This window comes from Zonotrichia leucophrys, chromosome 1A, assembly GCF_028769735.1.
Source record: "Zonotrichia leucophrys gambelii isolate GWCS_2022_RI chromosome 1A, RI_Zleu_2.0, whole genome shotgun sequence".
Taxonomy (NCBI): domain Eukaryota; kingdom Metazoa; phylum Chordata; class Aves; order Passeriformes; family Passerellidae; genus Zonotrichia; species Zonotrichia leucophrys.
The window spans coordinates 59,102,816-59,122,541 of record NC_088170.1 but is presented as its reverse complement, the minus strand read 5'-3'; the positions used below and the strand labels follow the sequence as shown (position 1 = coordinate 59,122,541).

The 19,726-nt window shown below is 41.8% G+C and overlaps 1 protein-coding gene across 3 annotated transcripts in view; it reads left to right on the top strand.

Moving 5' to 3' along the window:
• LHFPL3 (LHFPL tetraspan subfamily member 3) overlaps positions 1-19,726 on the top strand; it is a 236,668-nt gene that overhangs the window by 144,712 nt on the left and 72,230 nt on the right. For all 3 annotated transcript variants that reach the window (XM_064702878.1, XM_064702880.1, XM_064702879.1), the window contains exon 2: positions 15,521-15,757. In XM_064702878.1, the coding sequence (XP_064558948.1) occupies positions 15,521-15,757 (237 nt within the window). The remainder of the gene's footprint in view (positions 1-15,520; positions 15,758-19,726) is intronic.

The following is a 19,726-nucleotide window of genomic DNA, read 5'->3' as shown; positions in this document are numbered from 1 at the left end:
CCCCAAACGAAAGATTTCCATAGAAATTTTCATGAACTCTGAAATAAATTTGGTATCATTCCAAAGCATTTGTTTGGGAGATGTCAAGAGTTTTTAACCCTGTCACTTTTTAGTACCACTTTCCAATGCAAAGAGACCTGTGAGACTGAGAAATTAATTCATGGGTGTCATGGGTAATAGAGGTAGGAGAGGTAGGAATGATGCATTAAAGATTGCTGAATTACTGAAGCCAGGGATGATTCTGATGGGATGAGTTTTTGAAGCTTATGTCTCATCTAGACATTTATTTTCAAAAAGCAAGTAATTTGAATGACAAGATACTGGATTGTTTACAAGGCAGATGTTATATTTTCTGTACATTTATTGAAATGCTCTAATACCTTTCATGCTGTCTTTCAGTTGCTTGCAGTGTAGTGCTAGAAGCACTTGCTGCCTGATGCATTTGGGAACATTTTGATCTGCTTGTGGAATTGTTTTTCTGATGCCTACCAGAGTGAAACTAAAGCAGTTACTTCAGGAAACAATTTCATTATACAGATTTTCAGCCATTATTTATTTATAGAAGAGGACATGGAGCTCCAGAACCTAGGCACATTTTTGAAGGAAGACACAGTTATTGCAATCCCAGTTAAACTCTTCTTTCCTCTGGCCCCATCTCTGGATCCAGCTGGGTTAGAATCCTCTAACTCCCTTTGGAAACAGCACATCTGGTTCATTCTTCTAAAGCAGCCAGTGGGCAGTGCCCTGGAGGGGTTCCACAGGTCACCTAGCAAGCCCTCAGTCTTCATACTCAGCTCTGCAAGTACCCACTCTGCTTTTCTGGCAGACCATGTCAGTCTCAGTGGGTTTTGTGACCTTGTGTGGTGGTTTGACCAGGAAGAAGTGGGAATTCTGGGAAGCTGTGGTCAAACCAATGAATGTTCTGAGTTTGAGACTGGCACCTGGTGTAGCCAGTGGGGTTTGGACACACCTCCGAGAATACGCAGGGGTTAAAAAGCAGAGCTCTGGCCCTGGCAGGGCTCTCTTGGGACGTCGAGGCGAAGAGGTCAGATCACCCTCCCCTGTCCAGCCGCTGCTGCTGGGCGGGGGAGGGGCTGCCATGCGGTAGGCCTGGGGCCTGGACAGAGATGGAGGGTGAGAAGGCCCTCAAGGATGGAAGGGTGGAAGAGCCCAGGGAGTCAGCCCTCGGGCAGCCATCGCCCCCCCCAGGAAGGAGAGAGGAGAGCCGGCGACACCGAATGTGATAGCAGCCGGCCCAGGAGGAGAAGGAGTGGGGGGGGAAGAGTGCCCGGCCGGAGCGGCAGCGTGTGTGGGAGTGCCGCAGCTCCTGGACAGACAGAGACTGAAAGTTTTAACCCCTTTCTTTCATGATTGGGGCCTTGCAAAAATGCTAATCCTCCTCAGAGCTGAATAAGAAGGGAGATAGGAGATGAGATGAGACAAGGACCTGGCCTGAAGGACGTAGAGAAGACTGGCTGAGTGAAGAGAGAGATGCTTGGAGTGGCCTTGTGGCTGGACTTTTCTTGTGGCCATGGACTCAGTTTGTTCCTGTGACACAGAGACTGCACTTAGGGGGAGGCAGTGCCTCAGAACCAGGAGGGTTCATCATGAGGACCCCCCGGCCCCAGGGGGTTGGAAAAATATGGGGGGGACAGATGTCCCAAAGCAGAGACTGTGCCTTTTTGGAGTGAGACAAGGCATCCTTAAAAGACAACCCTAAAAGCAGCTCTGATCCATGCACGGTGGTGAGAGCACTGGGCATGGAAGGAAGATGTCACAAGCGGCAAAAGGCCTTTTTTCCGGGCGGTGCCGAAGTGACAGGGAAGCACACGAGGTTTCAGTGTGTTTCCAGGGGAAGCCTATGGAACAAGAAGGACTCCTCTCCTCTTCATGAACTGAAGTTTGAGTATACTAAAGTGTGGTGCCAGGCTGGGCAGTTGGTGATTTGGGAGAATGTATCGGATTGGGAAATTCAGGTAGTGGGGAGGAGGAAAGTGGTTTTTTTGTAAGGTTTTCAATTTTTTTTCTTTTCCTTATAGTTTTTCCCTATTTTCCTGTAGTTTAGGTAATAAAGTGTTCTTTATGTTTAAGCTGGAGCCTGTTTTGCTTATTCCTGGTCACATCTCACAGCAGACACCAGGGTGAGGGCATTTTCATGGGGGCACTGGCTCTGTGCCAGGCTCAAACCATGACACCTTGTAAGGTTTTTCCCTTTGCCTTGCACTGCTGCTTTCCTTATATTGTTCCAGTTCTTTCAATGTCTGACATACATCATCATTTCTGAGGCAAAAATCATCAGCAGTGGTTTATTAATAGATATATGTTAGAAGTTTTAAGTGGAGGGAGATCTGCTTTCTGTGACTTGTGGGCATCAGTGCTGAAAATCAGCACTGTTGTTTGCTGTGGCTGTTTGCTGGGTTTGAAGTTTACCTCAGAGGCATTGCAGCACTAGAATGCCACATGTTCTGGACTTCCAAAATGTTTGAAAAGGTATTACAAATGGATATCATAAACCTGGTCAGGACTTGAAATTGCATGTGCATACACACAAGAGTTTTCTGAATACTATACTGGTAAACTTTGGTGTATAATGCAAATCCTGGGGTTAATCAAGTTACAGGCACAGAAATATACTTCTGTAGAAGTGAAATTCCAAAGTTAACCCTTCCAGTTAGGAACCAGTAGGGGTATCAAGTTTACCAAAGCACCAAGGCAAGGGCTGTTGTGGTAGTAGTGAACAAAATTGGACACCTTACTTATCAGACTGACTTGATAGCAAATATAAGATGAGATGTGCTTTACAATATGGAGATATTATTATAAGATATTGAAAAAAATAATATAGAATTCTTCCATATTTTTTCAAGTATTTAAAATTTTATCAATACTGCCATGCCAAAAGCAATGAGTTCAGAAGGTTCAGCAATCTCACAGGCTTGGCCCTAGGTAAGAATAGATTTCCCTCTAACAGGAAAAAGGCAGAAGACAAAATCATCTCCAGTGTTACCAGTCTCAGTCCCCAGGGCTCTCCCACCATGCAGGCTCAGATGCTCGGTGGGGGAGGCAAAGCCCCTGATACCTCTGCTGCCTTCAGGCTTATAAGACATCAGCTTCTGAAAGGCAGCAAAGTCCTGCTGTCAAATGTCAGCTTGAATAAAGAGGCAGTGCAGTGGTCTCAGGGCCTATTGTCCATTTCTCTTTTCTTCCAAGGAAAGCTGCTAAGGGATCAGGAAGAGCTGTAGCAGAGATAAGTGAAGAATAGCACATGACAAGCTGTGCAGGCATAAAGACGTATGCAGGTGCCTCAGGGGCATTGAAAGGAACTATACAAAAGTCAATGCCTTTATCATCTGTTCAGAACTTGTCTTGCCTCTCTGCCAGCCCATTTGCAATATTGGCTAGCACTGCTTGGGAAATCAGATTTAAATGATTGTAATGACTTCAGTTAAATCTTAGCGTTCCAGCTCAATAACAAGGCTGCCTCCTGCCTCCTTCCACTTCCACTTTTTTCTTCAGGGAAAACTGCCCCATATTGCTGCCTTTCAGCTCCCTGTCTCTTCCTCATATTCAGCTCATTCTCTCAGCAGGCCTTTAGCTTTGCATTGTCCACTCCCCCTTGTCTGCAGCATAAAGGTGCTTCAAGCCCTGACCCACTTCCTTCCTATCTCACAAACCCCTCTGAGGTCCAAGGATGGGTCCCCTCATTCAGAGGAGATGGGGAGCAGGGTGAAGGCTAGCTTTGGGAAGGCTGCTGATTTTAAAAAAGGGAACTAAACCAGTCTGGGAGTAGATTTTCCCATGCAGAACTAGCTGGAGCCTTCTGGCAGAGTACATGGAAGAATTCCCAGCCCTGGGAGAACCTGGTGAATCCTGACCAGATTTAGTACTTGGATCATTTGTCCCAATAGTCTTCTGCCCACTGTCTCAAAAAGGGCAAGTACAGTTCCTGCATGTCAAGGGAAGCATGGCACTGCCTCAGCTGCAGGGCATTTCTTAGCAGAACACTAATGCTTTACAAAAGACAAGAGAAGCAAGAGCCTTCCCCTTTCTCCCCCCATGCATTCAATAGCTTCTTTTTGTCCTGTTCATGACAGAAAAATTATTTGTCCCTCTTATCATCTTTCTACTTGATTTCTGTCACTCCTAAAAAGTCACTTTCTCCACGAAAGTATATGGGGAACTCAAAGCTCCAAGTGAGGGCACAGAGTGTGACTGTCATGCCCACACCCAGGGGTTGAATGCCCATAAATTGTTAATCTTAAAACCTTTCTCATTTCAACATTAAAGCATATTTCCTATCATGGTTCATTATATTCTGGGAATCACAGCCATGCTTTGGCAGAGAATGTCACAGAGGCCATGAACCTGCACCTCAGCTTACAGTGGAGAAATCTCACCAGTGGCCAATGACCTTAGCCACTGCCGAGCAATTCCTTGAATCTTTCAATCAGCTTCTGCAGGAGGGATTTCTCCTGCTGGACAGTGCCCAAGAGGAGGTACAGACACATCTGCCTGGCAGCTGTTTGCACTGCAGGTGTTTCACTGCTCACACCTCCCACCCAGTGTCCTGGGTCAGCACCCCAAGGGCAGCCACACAGAGGGACAAATGGCTCTGAATCTTTAAGAAAGTTATTCCCCACCGCCAGTGTCTTTTATTTCATTTCCTCTTGCAAGTTGTTTTATTGTTTGTGTTCCTTTCGTGGCATGACAGCAAAGTGGGAGTCAGGTAACAACTGGTTGAATTCTTGGCGGCAGTTTTGAATTCTCCAGCTCAGCTGTGGAGCACTGACCTCTGCTGTTTCATGTACTGCATGGGTGAGTTACCCCACCTTCCAACAACTCCTAATTCTGGCTGTCAAACACTCCCAAGTGGCCATGCAAACGAAACTGCGAGCACAGCCAGGACCTCATGGCAGATGTTTCTCTGTCTGTGGGGGCTGATTCCTCAGTGCATTACTGATGAGCTGCTGTTGTTAGTGGCACATGGCACACACCAGGTGAGATGCAGACAATCCCTGCAGCCCAGGGTGGCAGTGCTGTGCATGGAGTTTGGTAACAGTGTCAGGAAGCCCTGCTGGTTGTGAACCCCGTGGTTATGCAGTGCCAGCTGAACTGGTTTCACAGAGTATGAGTGCAGGAGAGAAGTCATCAAGGGCTTTGCTACAGTGCCAGGCAGGGTTTAGCCAGATAGAGTAGAGAAAATTGCTAAATGTATGGACAAAAGGAAATACATCTGAAGCTTTTCTGCAAAATACCCGTAATGCTCAAGCCTGGAGCTTGGCTTCAGTGCTGCTCCTGCCCTAAGGCTCAGCTGAGTGCTGTTTGCACTGCCTGTGTGTCCAGCTCTGCAGCTATTGCAAAGCTCATATCCTGAGAAAAGTGATGATCCTGGGTTTCTGGTGTCTGAAGATACTTGATGCAAGACCTCTGAGTTCTTGCAGTTATCTTAAAGGCCCTGAGTAGTCAAATTTAGCCTCACAGCAAAACACATCCTAATAATATTTTAATGCGCTGATCAAACTCCATCTTTAATAACTATTTACAGTATACACTTGGACAACTTCAAACTTTTTTGGCATGGCCACAGCTACTGAATTTGTGCCAGAACCTGTCCCCTGACAATTCAAAACTGCCTTCCTCTTTACAGCCTAAATGTATTCCTGGATGGTTTATATGCATTTGTTCAGATGCCAAGACTGCCCTTTCAGTTAAATAGCTCTTCCCCCTCTCTGGGACCCATTCCCTCGTGTTTATACTGAGTAATCATAAAATTCATCAGTTTACTGTAAGGCATGCAGATCTGTTTTCTAGGCAACACTGTCACAGCTTTTTAAAGGTTTTCACCTCCTTTTTTGCAAATGAATGCTTACTGGCTGTGAAGTTGTTCATTTTCAGAAAAAAAAGACTAAACTTGGTATTTATTATAGATGCCACTATAGGCTTAGATGTAGAAATTTTCTTTTTAGATTAATATCTTTTGCTTCTTCATTCTGTTTCTACCTTGATAGGCTGCAGAATTTTGCCATTTTATCCTGAAAACAGTGGCTGGTGCAGTCCCAGACTTCCTTTCTTGCCAGCACGTTCAGATTTGCTTGCATTTGCAGTAATTTCAGAACAAGTTGGAGGCATGCACTGCCCAAGTCTAAAACCAGGCTGTTGTAGATCCATGGTGTTTGTCAGGTCAGCTTGGATGAGATCTGGCAGGAAAAGAAAATCACTTTATGCCTCTCTTCTTTCTTTCTTTCTTTGCTATTACATTTTAAAACCTTTAATAATGGAGAGATTATTGGACAAATGGACAAATAAATGGACAAATTTGTACACAGACCATAGTGAGAGAGCCCAGCAGTGAGCTGATTCTTTGCCTCTTACCCCCATTTATTCTGTTAGATTTTCATTTCAGTTTGATTTAAAGAACATTTATTTTTGTTTTGTAGTTCCATCAAGCTCCTAATTCTTGGGCTGCTCTTCCCCCTAGGTTTCATTCTTTATTAATTTCAGATTATCTCTCAGCTTCCTCATAAGAACATAGGCCAGGAAAAGAACTACTAAATCCTCATATCTAGTTCTGTTATCATGAGCAGTTACAGCTTCATGCAATATGTTTCCTAAAATGCCTCCTTACATCCTAAAATAACCTTGCTCTGATTAGCTGGTCATTGCAAACATCACTCTTCTAAAGCTTAGATGCCACCAGCACCAGATGTCTAGAGCCTACATTATGCTTTAAAAACTCTCCATAGTACTGCTAAAACTCTTTCCCATTGGTTTCCTTGACTGGTGTCCCATGGTCCTCCAAGGGATGACCAACATTCACATTTTCTCCATCATTTGTTGTGACAGTCTTCTGCACTGATAGTGTCTCCCATCAGTGGATTTTACTACCAGACCTCTACTCTTGCCAAAGCTGGTAACGAAAACATGAAATGATTGACACCCAGGCTGATCCTTGAGGTGCCCAGTGTATCCTCACAACAGCTGGAGGCTTTTCTTTCAAGCCAAAAATGACAGCTCCCCATGAACAAAATGCATGAACACCTTACAGTCTCATGTTAACCTCTTTTTTCCAGTTAGTAAGTGTTTCTGTATGACACAGGATCAAATGCTTCATGAAAAGTGTGTTGCTTTGTATTTCTTTCCATGTTTTTAGCTATTCTTTCCTTCAATAATTGGCCAAAGAACTGGGATAAAATTGAATGATGACTGGTTGTTCCAATTATTTTTCAGTTCCTAATTTTGTCTTTTTTTTCCTAAAATGTAGGTAATGCATATGCTCTTCACCACTATCTCAACAATGAATTTGATTTTAAAGTCCTTCCTAACATCTTTGCAGTTTAATGTGTTGGTTGTTTCGGTGTTTGGGGTTGGAAGCTGCATTCCTCCAGTTTGAGCACATTATGATTGGTTTTGATGCTGTGGATTTGGAGGCGTGAGTTTCCATTTCCAAATGCTCACACCCAAGCAGTCACAGCATCATCCTCCTCTTTTCTATCATCCTCTTCATTGAAAAATGAGACAAATAATTAGGCCCTAATTCCTAATTCCCAGACCAACTCCATATCTGCTTTTCTTCTTTCTTTATTAATCTCACTGAAGATTATTCAACTACTTGTTTCAATTTGTCTTAGAGTTAGCACAGCTTGACTTTTACAAAGCTATCTTTTAGACCTAACCTTCAAAAATGTATCTTTCTTCGCTAATAATTTTCTTTTCCTGGAATTTCTGAGGTCTCCGCTCACATCTTTTTTTTTCTTTTTTTCCTCAAGGCTTTTTTGGGAAGCTAGGTAATGAGGGTAGAATGAAACAGAGTTTGTTAGTCATCAATACAGAGCGGAAAATATCCCTGGAATTTCATTTGTCTTGTCAAGATACTTCAGAAAATTTATATCTTTGTCCAAATAAATTCAAGGTTTGCCCCACAATTAGTATGGACTTCTTTAGTTAACTTGTCAGTAGCTTCTTTGGCCTTTTAAAAAGTTCATCCACCTAAAATATGCATTAAAATCCAGGTTCAGAAACATTTTTATTCCCATATTATTTAATATATTCTCATTTTATTTAAATTGAATTGACTCATGGTCATTGAAAGTGAGGTTATTTTCAGCTCTTCCTTGTCTTTACCAGAAGTGTGTTTAAAATATCTCGGCTATTTGGATCAGTAACTTGTGGTGGAATGTCAGCTGTATATATCTCAAGAAATTCCTAGCTTATGCCATAATAACACCTATTCTCCAGTCTGCCTGTGGTAGCCTACACAGTACTTGTGTTGAATTTATTAATTAATGAGATCCAGTGCATGTCAGTATGCCATGATATGTTTTGGATGAAGAACAGGCTCTGCAAAGAGAAGTTAACATTAAGGTAGAAAGATGTAGCACTCCTTTGGACAGCACTGAAATAAACACTTTCAGTGGTAAGTCTGTGTGAGAAAAGTGCATTTTGGATATGGCCACAGCATCAGAGACCCTGCCTGAGTGACAGCTGAGCCCAGCACAGGGGTTTGCCTTTGTTCCTGCTGTGGTCTCTGGGCACGCACCCCAGCTGGCACACAGACCTCCTGACACACATCCTATGGCACAAAGACACATGATGGAAAACTCCAGTGGGCTGTGACATAGTTCTCATGTTATTTTAGATACTTGAAAGAGAAAATGAGAAGAAAAAAAAAAAAAATAGCATGAGATCCCATGCCCTTTGGACACCACAGGAGGTGACACAATATGAGTGTAACTTTTGACATGCACCACCTGTGGGTTTCCAGCTGTACCACCTCCCTTACCTGATTCATCCTAAAGAAGCATTTTTATCTCTGGTTGTATATGATTTCAGTTTCCTCACTCTTCATCAGTTAGTCATCTACCTCTGCTACAGCTATTAACAATGTGTTGTCATGACATTCCTAAGGATTTTTTGCCCACATAGTGATTAGGCCTGCATCCTTTAGTAGCTCTCAGCTTCCATATTTTTCCTGGACAATAAATACCCATTGCAAATAACCATGGCTGGAACACCAGAAATTGTGTTCTTTCATGAGGAGTTATTGGGACCCACCTTGTGGATCACCTGCCACACACACTTATAAAAATCTATTATGTTCTTACATTATTTTTATTCTCCAGCTAATAAAGCTGTTGTACTAACTAAATTATTCATAGAACTACATTAATCTCAAAGTTTAATTATCGTGGCTAATGATGAAAACTAGGAAGTTAAATGCTCCCAAGATGATACAACCCCACACAGAATTTCTGCTTCTATCAAATCAAAGAATTCTGTATCCAAACATGAATCCAGCACATGAGGTCTAAAACAGGTCCCCTTGGTGTTGTGAAATTTCTCTCACAGTTGACTTAACTGAAGTAGATTGCACTATCATTGCTATTCTCTTCTACTAATTTACAGTTTAACACATTTTTTCATATAACATTACTTCACTTTCTCAATTGTTTCCATTTTTCTGAGCAATTCATGTTCTGTAGTGATCATCTTTGGATACAGCTGTCAGTCATCCCTATTTCTGTTATGTCCAGCTTCACATCTTGCAACAGCTGATCAAATTATTCCATTTTGCTGCCTAAGCATAACTAGCAGGTATCAAAATACCTGCTACCTGTCTACTCAGCCAGTCTTCTCCCCCTGACCATAGCACCTGCCTCACTACCACTTTCCATAATACTATTTTCTTTATCTTTACTGTCCAGTCACTGAATGTTTGGTCTTCTTTTTCCCTTTTCTTAAAATCAGCATGTGAAATACACATATCTTCATATATATATATATATATATATATATATATATATATATATATATATATATATGTATGTATATTCTTATCAGATTTCTTATCAGAAAGTCCAGGCCCCAATAAGTCAAATGGCCATAATTGCATCATGTCTTTAGTATTATCACAGGAATGCAGTAGAAGATTCTCCTTTTTCTCCTTCTTAGCAGTCTCTATAAATATTCTTAATCCTGTGGAAATACTCAGGCTTGTCTATATTATCAAGCAAGATGATATGAAATAAGAGAATAAGTAGATTAAAGTAGTTACTGCTGAAGCCTCTTGCATCCTCATCACATGGGACTTTAGGGTTTTGCCTCAAATCAGAAACAGTTCTGTTTCCTGGACCCAATGCCTGCATTATCATATTGTTTGAAGTTTTTTGAAGGAAGATTAACCCACTTTTCTCCTTCACTTTTGGGGAGGAGGTTGCTGGGAGCATCACATCAACATCCTGAAGCAATTCCACAGGGCACCTTCCTCATGCTGCATGGAAGCTCAGGTCACACAAGTCGAGATGGGATTTTATCATTCCAGCTAAGAACATTGCCCTTGAATCTTAAATTTCTTCACACTTTTCTCACTGACTGCCTCATACCCAATAGCAGTCATGTGGCTAGCAGCCATCTATGAGCACCACCAGGAATTTTCAGTCTTCCTATGCACAAACTAACAGGCTGTGTCATCTCCTTGGGGATCCAGCTGGCACCTCTCTGAAGAGCCTTTTCAAAGGTGGGCATTGTACATGGCAGCCTTCAAACACAGGATCGAGTAAGAGGTCATACATGACATTTGCCTTTTTGTACTGCACTAGAACTGTTCCAGGTATTGTGGAAGCTCTCCATAGTTCAAGAGGTTCTCTTAGGCACAGGTTTTTGGGTGATGAAGCCCACACATTGAGCCAGAATTTTAAGGTCCCTACGCAGTGTTGAAGAACTTATCTAAATGAACTTCTAGGCTCCTCCAGAAATACTCTGATTGCATGCAGCAGAACTATTTCTGTGGATGGCATCAGTAAATGGAGAGAATGATGGCATTTGCTTCAAAATTGCACATTTCCTCCAGCCATGACATAAATATAAACACAGAGGATTATTTTCCCACTCAGAAGTGCAGTCCACATCACCTGGATCAATCTCAGTTGATGGATGTGTAGCTTCTGTCTTCACTCAGGATTGTGTTTGACCCTGTGTCTTCAGCCAACTCCACTCAGCATTTCCTTTATTCCCACTTTCCCTTTTTCCACTCAGCATTTCCTTTTTTCCCAGCTACAAGCTCCTGAGAGACTAATCCTAATCACCAACATGACTGACAAAATCTCTATTCAGTTTATTGGAGATTTAATGGGTCACTGTTTGTAAATACCATTTTGGGGGGGTAAAATAAGGAAACAGAAAACCTCTTGCAGTTTGGAACCAGAGAGGTTTGAAGACTCTTGCATGTGAGGGCATGGAAAGAAAAGAGATGGTCAGCATAATTCCCATTCAATTTTTTTTATTCCTTTATCAGGAAACTTGCCATCCTCATACTCTACAGGCAAGCAAATTTGGTCTGTTGTCAGGAAAAGAATGAAGATGAGAGAGGAGTCCTGCCAGTGGGAATTTCTCAGCACTGGTTTCCTGCATAGCAGTCAGCTTTTTTTATAAATAGAACCTCATTTCATGCAATGATATAATATTAATCTGTCACTGTGTTTGGCACAACCATAGGATAGTGAACTGCTTGTTTGCTAATTACCATTTGAGCTCATGCACAGAGCACAGTCTGTGATAATATTAGCTTGGTCAGAGTCACAAGTCTGTCAGTGCCAGCAACAATTCACTGTCTGTTTCCAATCTCTGGAAGTGTTGTATCTGCATCCTTTCATCCCACGAGGTAAAAATCCTGGCTCTCTCTCCTAGTATGAATAATTTGTCTTGTCACTCACAGCCCTAGAGGAAAACCATGTGACAGTTCCTGTTAGCTGTTCACACGAGAAAAAACTGTTTAAGAAGAAAAGCAAACATATAAGGCATTTTAAAGTACTTTTATTAATCATTTTTTGAAAGTTTTAAAAGCTCCACCAGACTCCAACATGTGGGAGAAAGGAACAGTTTGGGTGGTGAGGCACTGGAAGAGGTTGCCCAGAGAACTTGCAGATACCATCTCTGGAAATGTTTAAGGCTGGATTGGATGGGCTCTGACCAACATGGTGGGTGAATTAAATGGTCTTTAAAGTCCCTTCCAACACAAGAGAGTCACCTTGTCATCACAGCAGAGGAAGAAATGGAGGAAAGCCAGGGCCACCCTTACAAAGAGAATAATCCTGCCAGGAGCTTTCTCAAGCAGTCAAAGGGAAAACCTGTGGATGTGATTCTTGTAAGTTTTACAGCTGCCCAAATGGTTCTGAATGGTGTCAGTCACACGAGTCACTCATTTATCAGTTCCCCTGCTGCTTATCATGAAGGCCCTTGGTTAGAGGGGTCCCAGGCTGGGCTGTCTGTCAGGAGGGTGGTGCTGACCTGATGTACCACCAAAGAGTCTGTAGGAACTGATGGTTTAAGAGTTTTTATTAAGTCAGTGAACTTTTCAAATCCAAACACCATTACTACTTAGCAGTAGAACTGTGGTAGCTTTTGTTGCATTTCCGTTTCGGTAACATTGCCATTACAGACAGTGGAAGTTGGACAAAGAGATGGGAGCCATGTCAGTGTTATAAAATCATCTCTTAGCATTTTCACTGAAATTACATAAAATTATTTCCATTTCACAAATTTGTATAAAACTGAAAGTAATTTCCTTGTAGAGAAAAGCCTTCTAATCCTCTGTAGCAGAATTCAAATGTAAAAATTTCTAGCAATGCAAAGTAGATCTGTTGGTGGATTTCATATCTGTCTTTTCAATCTTGTAGCTGATAAAAGAATCATTACTTGTTTATCTTATTGAGCAAGTCTGTGCTCTTAAAGGCATTCAGTGCAAAATATTCCCTCAACAAAAAAATGACTCAAGGTTGACTAATCTTACTTATGTTACCCTCTACAGGTAAGGTATGATTCCTGCACCTGAAGATGTTGACTAAGTAGTCATCTAATAGAAAGCATCTTAACTGTATAGGGAAAAGAGAAAATACTAATAACCCCTCCTTGATATCTGTCTTTATGCAAAGGAATCTAGTCCAGACATTATTTACCCATGTGTCTTATTACCAAGAGAAGTCCAACTGCAACCAACAGAATGACTCCAGAAATTTAAGCAAGTATATCAAAGAATGCAGGAACAGAATTCAGGAAAGATGAGTTAATTGGAAATCTGAGGAACACAGCTGGGAAGCTGTACACTGAATTCCTGAGATAAGGGTCCATTTTTTTAATTACCTATGTGCAAAAGAACAAAGTTAAATTACTTTTAGGAAGTACTAAGAATGTGTCTGATGTGCTGTATAATAAAAAAATCGACAGAATTGTTGGTATTTGATAATTATTCATGCACAATTAGCAGAAAAATTCCACATCTATTGATCGTTAACTGAGCATTAAGCTTTTTCACATGTTGAGGATGATTAATAAAAGTAAACTTGCTTTGGTATTTCCTGTTATATAGTAAATGTAACTTTGCCAACAGTTAGCTGGGTAAATATGGATATTTTCACGAACACAAGAAGTTTGCAGATTTACTGCATTGTTTGAGTGGAGTTCTTTTCAAGTATGAGGGAAACAAATGTGAGGGAAACTCCATTTTTTGGAACTGTGTGTAACCAGTTCAAGAAAATAAATTATTGTACTGTTTGTCTCTAAGGCCTTTGAAAGCTGTTATGTAATTGTGTAAATGAGTTAAGGCAGACAATATGTAATTTACAATTTGTCCAACCTTCATGTTCTGAGTAGACTGGTCATTATCTAATCTTCCATGTTTCTAAGCCTAACTGTCCTTGAAAGTATTGTAAGCTGTTTTATTTTCACACAAATTGGCTGTTCAGGGGGAACTCGTCAAACACCTTGGGTGCATTTTCTGCAGACATGTTTTCAGGACATTGTCTACTGCAATTTTGTAGCTGTCAAAAGGAAACTACCATTCCTGAACTCTCTTTACACATCCCTCTTCCAGTATTTCATCATATTGATCCACTGTAAGTCTGTTTTTATTTTGTGGGCATTAGAGGTCTGTGAAGTGATAGTGCCTGTGCTTGTCCAGGAAAGACAAGAAACCTGTCACAACGACAGCAAACCAATCCCACAGTGACAGCAGCTGTTGGCTGCACAAGCTACTTGGTGTATAAACTGTCATTTCCCAACAGAGGTCTGACTCAACAAAAACTTAAAAGGCTGAAAGCCACACAATGCATTCTTTTCAATTAGCACGCTCACCTGCAATTTTGAGCATATAATACAATATTAAGACTTATAAAAGAAGGTTTAGGATCCATTGTATCTCATCAGCCATGCAAAGATAGAAGGGCTAATGATGGAAATGTGCCTGTTTCCAAGTCACTATGAGTAACTGAAAGGTATTTCCCAGTCACTAAAGGTAATTGATGAGGTAACTGAAAGCGTATGGATTTTCTGATTCTCTTAGATGCAATAAAAACTGAAGAATGAACCCATTCAACATAATCATTATTTTTAGAATTTTCTTATGCTATTTTATTTTTGTATGCTATCCTCTCCTTTTGAAGGTGACCCTACCTGGCTTCAAGACAGGCATTACCAGAAAAATTTGGAGATTTTTGGTCATAGGTCAGTTTGTACAACACCAAGCCTGCTGGCAACAAATAAGGCCCGCCTGTCCCAAAGAATTTTTTGTCAGGAGTTAGCAGAACTCACTGAGAGAGTTTTAAAGTGGATTTGAAGGAGAATGGGGACATAGCCAGGCTTGACAGACATAGGATATAGGAAGAACTATATAAACCATCCCAGTAACAAAAGAAGGCTTAAGAGAGAGAGCATCTCAAATCACAAGCAGCCAGAGACACAATCACAGACAGGACTGTGGGAGATCCCTTTCCATCCCTGCTAGGAGTCTGACATGATCAAATACTTCCATAAAGTCCTGTACACCAGTGATTGCAGTGTGGAGGACAAACAGGAGGAACTAGGGATCTGTGTGCAGTGCCAGGGCTTTGCTCTCATCGCAATGAGAGATATGAAGGGACAGCTCCCATGACTGCAACGTCATCCTGAAGGGCTCCACAGAGCTCAGGACAGACCAGGCAGGCACTGGGGTGGAGTTTCCCTCTGTGAGGCAACACTTGGAATGAATCAAGCTCTGTCTTTGGGTGGATAGTGAGAAAGTCCAGTGTTTATGGTTACGATAAAAGGGCAGATTGCCAGGAAGGATAGGTAGTTTTTTTCCTCTCTTTTAAACTGGTTGTTTGCCTGATGACTCGACAGTAACCTAGTGTTACCTTTGAATATCCAGGTTATTAACCTTTTTCCCTTTTGGTTTTGTGTGGTCCTTTCATATTGCATTGAAGAAATTAGTCCCACAAGGAAAATGTTATTGTACTGATGCAAAACCTGACCAGGGATCCAGGATGTAACAGCTTTTTAAGCAAGGTGTGCAATTGATGTTGCATCTTAGGTTTTTATATTAAATACTTTACCACAACATGTAATTGTGTGACTTGTTTTTTTCAAGTAGCCTAGCTTTGGAGTTCAGGATGAAAAATAACTTATATGATATTAATGATAACTTTGTAGGTTCTCAACAAAATGAAAGCTTGGTCTCATTATCCCATTGTTCTCCTTTTCTCTTTTCTCCAAGCTGCCTGTCTCGTCCTGGGTTGTATGATTTTTCCTGATGGCTGGGATTCAGATGAGGTAAAACGGATGTGTGGTGAAAAGACAGACAAGTACACGCTGGGGGCTTGTTCAGTCCGCTGGGCATATATCCTGGCAATTATTGGAATCTTGGATGCCCTGATCCTCTCATTTCTGGCATTTGTGCTTGGAAACAGACAAGACAGCTTGCTAGCAGAGGAGCTCAAGTTGGAAAACAAAGGTAGGACTGCTTTAGAAACACTATTGTTGGGTGGCCTCAAGGGCAATTGTTTAAAAACAATAATCAGTTTCAATTTCTTTTTATGTTATGCTTAAAAGTTGGCATGCTGGCTTACTTCCTACATTGCTGGGAAAGAATAAATGCAAGGGGCGAAGGAAGTTTTGCATTTCAGCCTCCAAAAATCTGAGAAAGTTCAAATTTGATGTAATTTCTGCCCTATGCATGAATTATCCTTAGCTTTTAGAGCTGTAGATGGGATGTTATTGTGTTACTCACTTGTACAGTATTTCATTAGCATTTAATTTTCACTGTCTCCATCTTTTCCTGTACCCCATGCAAGATTTGCTCACTTGGTTGCTTTAGGATTTTGCAGTGTAATACGGATGTCTGTAATATGGCATGTGTGTTAGCACAGTGCCCAGCAAGGGGGCAGTGCTGGGGGTGGCAGTGACCTGTGTATGGGACTGCCCATACATGATGGAACTGGTGGGCTGAGGATCAGAGCCTGGATTGAAGAAGAATCCCAGTTCCTCCTGGAATGTGCTGCTTTGAGCTCATGAGTCAGCTCATGGGAATCTAGGCTGCTGCAGTAACGGAATACTCGTGCAATGCTTTGGGGATAAAACTCATTTCTAGATTAAGTACATGAAAATGGCTTGGACCAGTAATTTATCACACATTTGCAGGAATGGAGATGTTTTTTAGTAAGTGTGTGCAAGCCTGGCTTATTTCTGCAGCCCCTTCCCCTTGTGCTCCCCTGGCATCCCAGCTGAGTACGTGATGGGATAGATACCACAGAGGGCAAGTCCCTGCCTTATCTTTTTAATGGGCCTGTTGTCCCTGAATCTGCCTAATCCCTTCTAAACCTGCTGATACTGTCAGCTTCTCCAGCACTGCACGGCAGCAAGTTCCTGAAGCTCACTACTGACTGCTAAAGAAGTACTTTCTTTTATCTGTTTCAAATTGATCCCCTGCTAGTTTCACTGACTGTCCCCCAGAGCAGGATTCTGCCTTCAGCTCATCTACCACCTTTGTAATTTTGTGGGCTGCTTCTAATAATAGCAGAGGTATCAGGAGCTTTTCACCACTAGATTGCTGTTTGGCAGCCAGTGTTGTGTGAAAATAGCTTGTCTCAGTGCTGGTCCAGAAGAACCATTATCTGTACACCTGTACAGTGGCCCCTGCTTGCTGGATTGCAGTCAGCACACTCAGCCCAAAGATAAATGGACTTGAAGATTGAATTCCAGATACAATTCTAGACCTGGATGGGGCCTACTAATGTTGTGAGTTAAGGAAAGTCTGTGTCACTTGCAATTGCACCTGTGCATCTGTCCTGCAGGTAAACTGAGGACATCAGCTTCAAGGGCTATCCCTGGGACCCTTTCCTGTAAGGATATTATTCATCTGCATTTGGAAATCAAAATATTTGTCAGAAGGGCATTCACAGCTATGCCACAAGTGCTTTTGGCATCACCACTATGTCTGATTTGTCTATACCATATAGATCTCATGTACCCAACACTACTTGTATCAAAGAAATGCATCTGTTTTGGCACCTTGTGAGCAAAAAACAGCTTCTGGAGCCTCCTCACCTCTCACATTGCTGGCACAAACCCTTGCCAGAACATTTGGTCCTCAGCACGTCAGAAAAAATCATTCAGCAGCTCAATTTCCTTGGATTAAACACAGAAACATACCACACCATTGGCTTCAAAACAAACCAGAACTCAACAAAAAGGGACCTGCCCCACTCTGCCCTTCACAATCAATCCTAATGATCACCACGTTTTAAACTGTCTTTCCAATTAAGTGAAAAGGAGTCAACTTGGCCTCTAAAAAGGACATTCTTGTCACAAAAAGCTTTTGCTAAGCAACAGCAGGGCAAGTCTAAATGCCCCTGAGCCCCCCAGCATTTACCCACCTGCAGTGTTGCCACCAGGCACAGCCTCAGCCCTGAGGAGACCCAGCAGAACACAGCAGTGGCAATGGTCTGTACCCCTGTGCACTGAATACGCGAGTGCTTTGACACTTACCCCATAAACCACATCCCCTTGCCCCCTTTCAGACTATGGGATAGTGGAGAATACTCATCAGCATCAGTTCACAGGCAGAGTATCCATGCATCTCTTGGAAATGGTCAGGATGCGAAACTACTGCTCTGGGCAAATACCACTAGCATATCTCCCATATAAACAAAGAGATAAGATATGGATATAGACAATTCTACCCTCAGCTTCCCAAGCTGCTCCTGCGATGTGAAGTCAAAGCCCTTAAAACAAGTAACCATGAACCAGAACTTTCCAGCTGGTTGACACTTTCTACCTTCCTTACTCTCCAGGTTGTTGAAGGCTGGTTCCACACATCTGAGCTGCAGGCGCTGCAGGCACTGCAAAATAAACAGGCTTAAAGACAGCAAGTAAGGGAATATTGTTTCTTGGTGATAAAGCAGCTTTCAGTAAAATAAATAAAATTTTTAAAAGTAGTGTTGGACAGAGATTTGCACACCTTTAGCTAGAGAATCCTCTTTCCCAAACAGGAATAGCTTACCCATGGGATGGATCGCTGCTGCAACAGGAAAGCTTCTGCAAAAGCTGTATGTGGAGCTGAGTGACAGGAGCTCACCTGCCCCATGGAGGGATGACAGGACAGAATGCTCATCAGCTGTCATCCTTTAAAAAGAAAATAACTCAGGATTCAGTGAACATGCAAACTGCTGCAAAATTGCAATACCCTGCTTGTCAGCATGTAGTTTCCATGGCATGCACTCACAAACATTCAGGCCAACTTGTGCAAAATTAGGTACATCAGTATGAATATAGAGACCAAAATTTAAGTTTTCCCAGATATCTACAACACATACAGGAATTACCAGCAGCTCTGGTAGTAAGAAAGAGTACAAATGCAGAAAGAATACAATATACCCATGTTCTCTGTCCAATATAATCATATAGTCCCTTTTTGTAAAGTTATGTACCCCCAACTCCTCCTGATATATAAAAAGTCAGTGTATGCTCATTTTCATTTCAGTTAGGGTGTACATTACAATAATAAAAATACTTTCAAAAACGAAAAGCAAGATTTCTGTTAGTCTCTTCCCATTTTCAGACTGGTGCTTCTCTTCATGGTGCTCATCCCCTCCCTTCCTTCTTATCCAAAGAGTCCAGAGTCACCCACTTCAGACTCCTGCTGCTTTGGTGTGTGGCTTTTTGGTCAAAGCACTTAAGGTGATGATGAATTCAGAGCAAATTCAACCACTTGAATTCCCATTTGAGAAGGGAAATATCCAAGAAACTCATTGGAGAGGGATCTGTGATAGATTGCTATAGACAGAGGAACCTGGAACTATGTTAAAGGCTTTATCATCTTGCCTCAAAATAAGAAGTATTAAGGTATCCCCCTTTCCAAAGGCAAAACCAGACGCTTTATTGAAGCCTACAATCATAAATTCCAGGCTGGGAACTCCTGGCCCTCATTTCCAGCTTCAAAACATGATTCCCTGCCATGCCAGCCAAGAAAAAAGTTTTGCTGCAGCTGTGAAGAGCTCACATGCTCTCTTTGAGCTTCAACTGTAAGTGGCTCATCTAGCATAGCACCACTGCAATTAGATCCACTTGTTAATTTCCTTGTTCAATTACAACCTATTTCCCTTCAGTTATCACCTCCACACTGAGCTCCAAGTAGTTCTGAGTAAAAGAACAGCAGACAAGTAGCACCAGACATATTTCATCTAAAAACCAGCAACTAGAAGCCAAACTAACAGATTTGTTTATACTTTTCCCCCAAAATTTTCTTCTTTTGATAATAACAACCATTTTCCTGTGATTTCTACTATATAAATAATGATGAAAAATAGAAAATACAAAGATAAACATGGAGATTTTATTGTGTTTGGCAACAAACAGAATAAAATCACTCCAGAATGAAGGATGTTCATAGCACTGCTGTAGGATCTGTGCCAACAGTAAGAAG